Source organism: Aplysia californica, unplaced genomic scaffold (genome assembly GCF_000002075.1).
Source record: "Aplysia californica isolate F4 #8 unplaced genomic scaffold, AplCal3.0 scaffold00054, whole genome shotgun sequence".
Classification (NCBI taxonomy): Eukaryota; Metazoa; Mollusca; class Gastropoda; order Aplysiida; family Aplysiidae; genus Aplysia; species Aplysia californica.
In genome coordinates this window covers 877,910-888,035 of record NW_004797324.1, presented here as the reverse complement: position 1 = coordinate 888,035, position 10,126 = coordinate 877,910, and the positions used below count along the sequence as shown (strand labels likewise).

General features: G+C 42.4%; 1 protein-coding gene across 1 annotated transcript in view; it reads left to right on the top strand.

Annotated features, from left to right (window-relative positions):
- LOC101854003 (RING finger protein 150) overlaps positions 1-7,818 on the top strand; it is a gene marked incomplete in the record, with an annotated part of 82,331 nt that extends 74,513 nt beyond the window's left edge. Inside the window, 1 exon segment of the mRNA XM_013079507.2 lies at positions 3,454-7,818. Coding sequence (XP_012934961.1) covers positions 3,454-4,206 — 753 coding nt within the window.
- Positions 7,819-10,126: the final 2,308 nt, after the last annotated feature.

Here is a 10,126-nt window from a genome sequence, read left to right as displayed (position 1 = left end):
GGTCCCTCTGTGTGTGTACTTACAAACGTGTTGGTGCTGTGGTGTGTTTTGCTCCTTTTCCTTCTCCTATCAAACATCTATCGTCCTTACCTCGCCGCCTTCTTGTGTCTGTATGTTACTCTTAAATAACACCTAATTTTAGGAACTTATAATTATATGACTTGGGGGTGTTTTGGGGGATAGGAAGGCCCATTTAGGACCAGAGGCTTGTTCGCATCGTGAATCAACTCCATAAAGTTTTTTTTATGTGGTTACCGTGTTATAGGTGGTGCCCGTCGGTATCATCGGTTCGGTTTTTTTCGGTTTGGGGATTTGGGGATTGTGGTCCAAGGGAAATTTGTCACCGAAGAACACCCCCCCCCCCAAAAAAAAAAAAAAAAAAAAAAAAAATTAATTAAAAAATGATGATGATGATGACTTTCAATAACGAACACGTTTCTTTTCAAGGCTGCGTGTCGAGCGGTCGGTTTTGGCATTTGGTCTATTTATAGTGTGCACAGAGACTGCCAGAAACCGAACCGATCATCGAATGGATACCGCCTATTACCATCATGCAGGTTGGTCTTTGGTCCGGGCACTACGTTAGATCCTTTTTGAAGAAAGGGGGGGGTGTTGGAAAGCGGGGTGTGAGTGTTCAAGAAAGAATGTAGTGTAATTTAATGTCACCACCTCGTAGTTTTGAGCAGTAATGCGGGTATGCCCACGATGGAACTTACCGTTTTTATCCTCATGTAGAAATTCCGTCTTGGAACAGTTTATATCTCTTTTGCAACTCTGTGTCTTGGTTTGCTTCTTTGTGGGTTTTATATTTGCATTTTAAACGTTTTTTAAAATATTGTATTTCTTAGTTTGTCCCTGCCCCGTGCAGACCGAACTCTTGGTTGGTTGGCTAGTGCTGGTGAACGGTATGCTTCTTCTTTCCTCTCTATCATCAATATTCTCCCTCTTGTCTTTGTATGTTACTGTCTTGTAACATCTCTCATCTTCGGCTACTCTTTGTGTTGCAAGTGCCTTTACACTCTTACTAAAACTAAAAATAAGACCGGACTGGCTGTTTTAAACTGTTTATGAAAGGATTCAACAAGTTTCCACTTCCCTTCTCTCTCTATCTCTCTCTCTATCTCTCCCCCCCCCTCTTTCTCTCTCTCTCTCTCTCTCTCTCTCTCTCTCTCTCTCTCTCTCTTTCTCTCTCTCTCTCTCTGGGTGGTTGGCAGTGCTCTGGTGTGGTTTGCTTCTTCTTTCCTATCAAATATCTGTCGTCCTTTTCTCCCCTTCTTTTTTATGTTTGTTACTTTCTTGTAACACCTCTAAACTTCTGGCGCTCATATGACCGCATGCAGTTTCTAGCGCCGTAAGACCTCTTCTAAAACCAAGACTCTCTCTCTCTCTCTCTCTCTCTCTCTCTCTCTCTCTCTCTCTCTCTCTATCTATCTCTCTCTCTCTCTCTCCCTCCCTCTCCCTCTCCCTCTCCCTCCCCCTCTCTCTCTCTCTCTCTCTCTCTCTCTCTCTCTCTCTCTCTGTGTGTGTGTGTGTGTGTGTGTGTGTGCGGCGCGAGACCAAAGCTTTATTTGATGGTTTTCTGGAGGGTGTCAACATGGTAGATACTGTTATGCTTAAAGAGAGGGAGGGGGGGTAGCAAATGGGAAAAGTGTGGAAATAGATGATGAAATGCGGTGCAGTTATTTGTTACTACCCTGCACTTACCCTTACTTACTGGGGGGAATGGGTTTTGTTGGTGTTTTCTTGTGAAAATAAATGTTGCTGATTGGTTTGCGGGTGCTCTGGTGTGGCTTGCTCCTTTTTTCCTTTTTAGCATCTGTCTTTATCTCTTCCTTTTTTGTGTTTGATACTCACTTGTAACGCATCTAGTCTATAGATAGCACTTATATGACTTAATGGTGTTGCAAGTACTGTAAAACTCTTACTAAAACTAATAATCGAAGTAGCCTGCTGGCTATATAGATAGGAATGAAAGGGGAAAGGATTTTAAATGTACGTGTCAAAAGAATTTAACCATACAGGTGCATTTGACCTGCTTACCTGTTTTCTGACAATGAGACAGTGATAGTGCAGGACTTGTGACACGTGTTGGGTTCGTTTGTCACACCTATAGCCCCAACCACTATTTGGGGTGGGGGTGGGGATGCCGTCATTTTACAGTTTAAAATATTATTCAAACCAGGAGAGAATAATATTATTCTAAATGCAGCGCAAAAAGTATTTTTCTGAGCCCAGGGACAGGTGTGCTTGCATTTTTTAACTTATTGGCTTAGGGTGATATCCTGTGTAAAGCTAGCTTCATGTAGGTGTAGTGTATTTTGGGCGATGTTTTTCCATAAGTTGAAGGGGGAGTAGTTTGCAAGTGTTGAGTTTGTAGTTAATGTGAACTTCCACTTTTTGCCCAATGTGTTGTTGAAGTCTTATTTTGTGGTGTAGATTCTGTCCTTTTTATAGGGTCAGTTTTCCGTGTGGGTCGTATTTTCTCACTTATGTTCTCTCCTATTACTGGGTCAGTGACCCCGTTTTTCCATCTGGGTTTTGTTTTCTGGCTAATGTATTCTGTCCTGTTATGGGGTTAGTTTTTCCAGGAGTAGAATTAGGGGTAGTGGGTGCGTGTTTTTATTTTGATTTATTTCCCTTTCTTGTTTCTAAAGTACATTTTTGTGGCCCTGGGTGCTTGGAGGGTGCCCCTTGATGGCTCTTAATGGAGTCACTTCCTCATTGACTGCTTCATTTATATGTTCATCTTTACTATCCTTGTCACTACAGACGTTTTTAGTTGGTAGTTGGCAGGTGCTCTGGTGTGGTTTGCTCCTTCTTTCCTATCAAACATCTATCGTCCTTATCTCTCCTCCTCTTTTGTGTACGTTACTCTCTTGTAACACATATATTCTTCGGCACTTACATGAGCATATTGTGTTGCTAGGGCCGTAAAACTCATACTAAAACTAAAAGTTTTATGTTTTGTGTCAGTGTATTTGTAAATCGCTTAATTGTTGTTAGTGACCCTTGTGGTTCTTATTATTTTCTTTCCTTTTTTTCCCCATCTGTCTTACCTTCTCAGGATCAGGTGGCCTTTATTGTGTCAGTGTGCTTGTCTTTACTCATAAATGTATATAAATGTATACATTGGCTGTGGGGGGGGGGGGGGGGGAGTTGGTACTACAATTGTTTAAAGATAGATGCCCTTACTCAGACTCAGAACGTAGGTTGTTGGCGGGTGCTGGTGTGGTTTGCTTCTTCTTTCCTATCCAAAATCTATCGTCCTTATCTCTCCCCCCCCCCCCCCCTCTTCTTTTTATGTTTGTCACTTTCTTGTAACTCCTCTAACCTTCTGGCGCTCTTATGACCTTATGCAGTTGCGAGCGCCGTAAAAGCTCTACTACAACAAAAAACTCAGAAGCGAAAAGTAATTTTCTTTTTTTTTTCCCTCCTTTCCCCCTTTTTCCCCAGATCGGAGGTAGCCAGGAGTCTGTCCACGCTGACCCAGAGCTGGGACCGACCAGCCACCCGGTCACAGAGGAGCCGGAGGTGTCGTCCAGTGTGGACGAAGGTCAGTCAGAGGAGGTGAAGGTCCTCCTGGTTCCCCACACCTGCCTGCACTATCACGTGGACGGCAACGCTGGAGAGGGGCGAGGGGGAGGACTCACCTCGTCCAGCGCTATAGAGGAGGAGGAGGAAGCCAGTGCCTCTTCACATCTGATTGGTGCAGCAGCTGGCGGCTGTGAGATTAGACAGTTCCCACCCGCTTCCTCATCGTCCTCATCTTCCTCGCTGCTGTCGTCTCCGAAGCCTCTGGGGAAGTCTTCGTCGTCGTCGTCACGGGCTGAGAAAGTAGACGAAGATCACGATGAGCAGGAGATGAAAGCTTTGATCCGCAGCGACCACGAGGACAGCAACATGATGGAGGAAGCAGCGGCGGGAGGGAAGGAGGAGGAGGAAGAAAGTCTGGAGAGACAATGCCGTCCGCGAGCGGGTTCCCCCTCGTATGATACTACTCTGATCTGCGGCGATGAGGAAGATTCTGGCAGACATAGAAGAAGCCCGAGCTCAGGGAGTATGAGAAAGACAAAGACAGCGGAGGACATTGCTCTGGAGGGGGTCCATGGGAGCCTCTCCTCTCTGGGAGGGAAGCAGCCCGCCGTGGGCTTTCAGGGGAGGACTATCACTGATGAACAAATAGGGACGGCCGAGTCGGAAGCATAGGAGCAATATCAAGACATGTTTTGTGTGTCTACCGTTTTCTTTTCATCCTGCTCACTGATTGTGTGTTGTCTGTTGTTCTTTTTTTTTTAGTACAGTGATTTCAAGTTTCGTGTGTCTATTATCGCTGGCCAGTTGGTTGTGCGTTGTGTTTTGTTTACAAAGAGAAACTGTATATGTTGCCCTGTTGTCGTTACTTTTGGTCATGCTCAGAGACTGAGCTTAACATGTGGTGTCTGTGTTTTCATGTTCTGTGTCCAGGTTCGGTAATAATGCAAGCTCATGATGTTTTCAGATTTGGAAGCCATTGAATTGCCCGTCTGTTGTTACTACATTAAGTGATGTGGACACGTTTCAATATTTTGCTTGAACACGTTTTCGAGTGGAATTTATGTACATAATCATGTCAGCCACCATGTTCATTTACTTATAGTTATATAGGAAAATAAGTTGTTTTTTATTCCCCCGTCCTTGCCTCAGTTGTTTGTGATTGAAGTCGTGTAACTTCTGTCTGTCATCAGATTCTGTGTTTACCAGCCAAAGGACTCTCCTGCCACAGTTCTTTGTGTGTCTGTAAGACTAGGGATGGAGAGGTGGGAGGTGTGGATTGAGTCTTTCTTTCAGTGGCTACATCTTTTTTGTTCCTTTCTATTTCTTTTTCTGTTTGTCTTCTCGTGGGTTTAACTGCCAGCATTGTGGTAATGGTATGAGGGCATATCTGGAAGATCCTACTTCTTTTCTTTCCCTCTGTCATTCCGATGTGTCTGTTTGTCTTACTTTCATAATTTTACTCAAAGAAATGAACAAACCATCATGAGATTCCTGTGTCTCATTTTTTTCCTCTGTGTGTGGTTAATGGACACTCATTATTTTTCTTTTCATCGTCTTTGTTGTCATCAGTAGATTGTTAAGCAGTGAGTGGTTGGCTGTTGTGCTCTGGTATCTTTTGCTCCGTCTTGGTTGTCGAACACCTACCGTCCTTATCTTGCAAGTGTTGTCAAACTTACAAAAACTGACACACATCAGCTGTTTAATGACAACTTGTTTCTTGTTTAATGGGAAAAAAAGGCAAAGAAAACGTAGACAACAGGGAGGGAAAAAGAAAGGTAGTAGGACTTTAAGGGGGCTCCCTCTGACCATTTGCATATTGTGGCAATGGCCGAGGTGAACGTCTCTAAAACAACAGTGACTAGGCTGTCTTTTAACTCAACAACATCCCAGCAGCAACAACAAACATGACTTGACAGTCTCTAGCTCAACAATAACAATGACATGACGGTAGCGAACTCAACAACAATTTATTATTTTTATTATAGTAGAGGGTTTTACGGCACCCGCAACTGCATAAGGTCATATGAGCGCCATTGATACCCAACAACAACAACAACGATAATAGTAGCTGAGGTGCCAATGATGATTAACCCCATTCTGTGTCATAGCTGTGGGTGTGTTTATAGTTTTAAAAGTCCTCAAAGTAAATGGGCATTGTCCTTTCTTTCATACTATCATTTCTTAGCCATCAGGGGTCCATGCTTATGATTTCTGTCTTTGTCTTCGCGTTTCATTATTGTTTCAAGACAGGATTGTACTTTGACCAGTGTGTGGAAACAGCAGATGTTTTTTTAAATGGATGTGTGTGTGTGTGTGGGGGGTGTTAATTCTTTTGTTTTTGCTAGTTTTCTGAGCTGACTTTGTTGTTGCCTTTTTCGCTTGTTTTTGTCTTAGCTCCTCGGTATCATTTCATGACAGGGTTTTATTCTAGAGTGTTGTGTGGAAACACAGAGTCGGTTGTCTTTTTTTTCTGTTTCTATGGTTTATTAATTATAATACTGTTTTTATTATTGTTGTCTATTGTATTATTGATGCCCCTTTCGGCACATGATATTTCACGGGGCAGGATTTTCAAATTGATGACGCATCTTGTATGTAGCATCCATCTGTTGTTACTGATCTGTAGGAAGAGAGACAGGATGCTGTACCCACTCCCCATCACAGTCCTGCGACTTGGATTTTCAACATTTGGTCACAGGAAATTGGGACAAGCAGTTTCCTTTTCGGCCAGGAAATGTGTCTCTTCCCGAACAACATGTTTACACCTAACCTCGACACTCGCTTAGAATTACAATATTGCCAGACAGGGGGATAATCCTCCAGAAGACAGGGGGTTGACATCCGTAGGCAATATGACAAGCAAATGTTGCTTTTTTATGCTTTATCTTCTTTATGCTTTACCAGAGTCTGTGATGTAGCTGCTCGCTGCTACTACTGTCTGTGAAGTGCTCCACATTGTGTAGACAGGAGTGTAATATGTAATATATTTGCGGTTGGCACAAGATACAGAAAAGGGTAATGATTGTAACTTAAATGTCGGGGGGGGGGGGGATCTAATTTTGTTTTCTAGCATTTATTTTTCTGTTTCAAATTTAATTTTGTTCTTGTGTATCAATATTCCTGTGAGTTTTTTTCAAACCTGATGTCGCACAAGTTCAGGTGGGGCTTCGCTTCTTTTCTATGTAGCTTGACTAGTCTTTTGGTTTAATGGTTAGACTATTTGCCATTGTATGCAGAAGATGTGAGTTCAATTCGCAATTGGGAAAGTATTTTATTGAATAGTTCCATTTTTCCACTGGGTTACTGTTTATTACACTTTGTTATTACTGACCCTGACGGGCACAATCTCTCCTCCTCTTTATATGTTACTCTCTTGTAGTAAGGCCTCCCGTCTTCAATCCTATCTTATGCTACCTATTTTCCAGTGCCAAGTAATTCTTCTTACTAAAACTAAAAACCAGACAGGCATGGTCAAAGCAACGCGCCTCCTAAAGTACATAGAAAGTGGGTGTAAGTGTTTTGATGACGGCGTCAAACATTAATAGTCATTCAAGTTCAAACAGAGCGTCACTTCCTGTTTGTGAATCTTGGCATTCCCCGGCCCCTGATCCTGTCCTGTGTTCTGCTGCAGTAATCAATGTCTCCAAATGTCACACGCAGCTATTGTGTGTTTGAGCGGGAGGCCAGGCTGCTAGTTCTATTGATCGGGAATGTTGTGGTATGCAGGCTAGCACAATTACTCAGCTCCTCTTTTTGTTTTTTTTATCGTCATTTGTTAAATTATTTAATGGTAAATGCTTCCCACTTCTGAATTTCTCGCTGCATATACGTATTTTTTTCCCTCTCATTCTGGCGTATTCTTATTCCTGCGGAACAGCATATAGAGGGCTTCGTATCTGAGATGCATTGTAACCAAATAGTTTAAAAAGCTTAGTTGTACCTGCATTACCTCTTCTAATGAAATACCCAATTTGGCTTTGCAATGTGTACTGGAACACCAGAATACACCTCTCTAAGCCTTGTAATGAATCACCCACTTTTTGGTAAAAATAAACTTGAGCTCTCCATTCAGAATTTACTTGACCTACTACGCTTTTCAAGGGCTTCACTCTCAGTAGGGCACCACATTTATTTGGGTCACTGTGGCTTCATGTTTGAAATTTGTTTTTGTCTTATTCTGATTGGGGGGAGGGTATCAGTCTCAGTAGTCTCACCCTCTTTTTCGTGGTATTTTTGATGATGTCTGCATTATAGAGAGGTTTCCTTTATTGCTGAAAAAAAAAATGTTTAATGTGGGATTTGATTATCCTGTTCCAGTTTTCTTTTTAATGTGCGGTAATCTTGTGCATGCTTTCAAAGTTTATTTCAGTCCGATATCGTGTCCTTTCGAAAGGTACTCTACACTGAATGTTCCTGCTTGGCTGGGTTCTATCAGAAATGAAGGCTGAATTTGGAGGTTCTGCCCCTTGAATAAAACTGTAGAGTGTCGCAAGGGGCATTACTCCTGTACAATTCCTTTTTTTTTCTTGTGTCACCTGAGTGTTCCTTACTTTCTTTGTTTACTTATTCCATTACATTCCAGGAAGTGTTCTTGCTCTTTTCTAACAGCTGTTCTGAATTTTCTCTACTTCTGTTCATCTTCTCTCTCTTGAATGTAGTGGCATCAGTGGCACTGCAATTTGGCGCTTGGCCATTGCACACTGAAGATAAGAGTTCGATTCCCATGTGGGGAGATTTTTTTTAAATCGGGTATCTCCGTCTGTCTGCTGGAACGTATTCCTCTCAGCCTAGCTGTGACCCCGAAAGGCAGGGTCAAAACCCACCTTCTAAATGACCTAGGTGGTGTCAGTGGAGCTGGAAAACATGTATGGCTGTCATTATTTGTAATTCTTGTCAAATGTATCTGCTACCCCTAGTGTTTGCTACCAGGGCTTGCATTGCTTTGGCCGAATAGTGTGTGTTGTGAGTCGGTAATTATTTGCACTCAGTCAGGTGATGGTTACACTGAGAACTTTGCTCCTGCCTTTCTCAGGAAATACGGTTGATCATTCTTTGTTGTTGCCCACAGATAACATGAGTTCCCTAGTGTCTCAGTCTGTCTCCTGGAATGTTGTATCCCTTCCAGGTGGGGTTGTGGGTGGTTGGCGGATGCTCGAGTGTGGTTTGCTATTTTTTTCCTATCAAACATTTATTGTCCTTATCTCTCCTCCTTATTTAATGATAATAATTAATAATGTAGATCATTTCTATAACGCCACTCCTGTGCGAATACAACTCTTGGCGCTTTACATAAATTTGTGTACGAATAATATTCACACTCACATGCGTGCACACATGCGCGTGCACACACGCACCTACTTGCTTATTTCATGTGCGCGCTAATACATCATTTTGGAATGGACACATACAAATACATTGTATGTTACTCTTAACTTCTCTGAGCCATTAGCGCGTATATGATTTATTTATGATGCAAATGACATAAAACTTTCACAAATTCTAAACCAGCAGGGGTTGGTTTGCCCTGACAAGCAGGTATAACATTTACTGTCATTCAAAATATGAGTCATGTTGCAATTGAGAGCATTGACTGAAACTTGACTTTTCCAAAGCTCTAGATTTTTCATGTTCTGTCTCTATAGCCCTGTACTAATGAGTAAAAGTCTTTTCTGCCCCCCAAAGTTATCTTCCTTTGTTTGAAGAGTTTCGTTGCACTCAGTCCCTTGTATTCCGTGCTCCTTGATTCCTTGTCCCACCTTTTCTTATACCCCCTCCCGACCATCTTAAATCAGTTAATGAGGAATCAGGGTTTGAACAAATGGTTGGAGGCCGCTTCATGTGGGTCCCCCTTCTTTTCTTTCGTTCTGTTGCTCTTCTGACTGTCTCGTGCTGCTTTCAGTTCACTAAATGATAGTTACTATATGGATGTGCATGTTTTTATTCTCACATACAAACAAAAACAAGATTTGAACTTAAGTTTAGCATTTTGTTGTTGCCTTTCTTTTATAACAGTGGGTTTTTTCAACTTTATTTTTATGTCACTGAGTTATTGTATGCCATTGTTTTTCTGAAGCATAATGTGTCATAAGTAGCTCTGTGAGGAAAACGTGCAGTGATGTTCTTTGAAGTAATACATTATGATGTCCCATGTGTTGAATAAGTGACATTTTATCAGTAAAGTTTCCACCTCCTATTGCATTTACTGTAGACTTCCAGCCTGTGCCAGTAAAACACTTTCCCCCTTTTTGGTCTATCAGTTCACTCTTCTTTCATTGTCTGTCTGTCTCTCTGTCGCTCTCTTTCTCTCTCTCTGTCTCTCTCTGTCTCTCTCTGTCTCTCTCTCTCTCTCTCTCTCTCTCTCTCTCTCTCCTTCTCTCTCGCCCTTCTTCCCTCTCCTCTCCACCTTTCCAGTCCTTAACATCTCTTATGTCTCTCTCTTGCCACTTCTTTGTCTCACTCCACTTTTCTCTCTCGCTCTCCCCTACCCCATCATTCCTCTCAATGTCCCCGCTCGTCTCTTTCCCTCGGCACTAATCACTGTCTGTCTGTCTGTCTGTCTGTCTGTCTGTCTGTCTGTCTGTCTGTCTGTCTG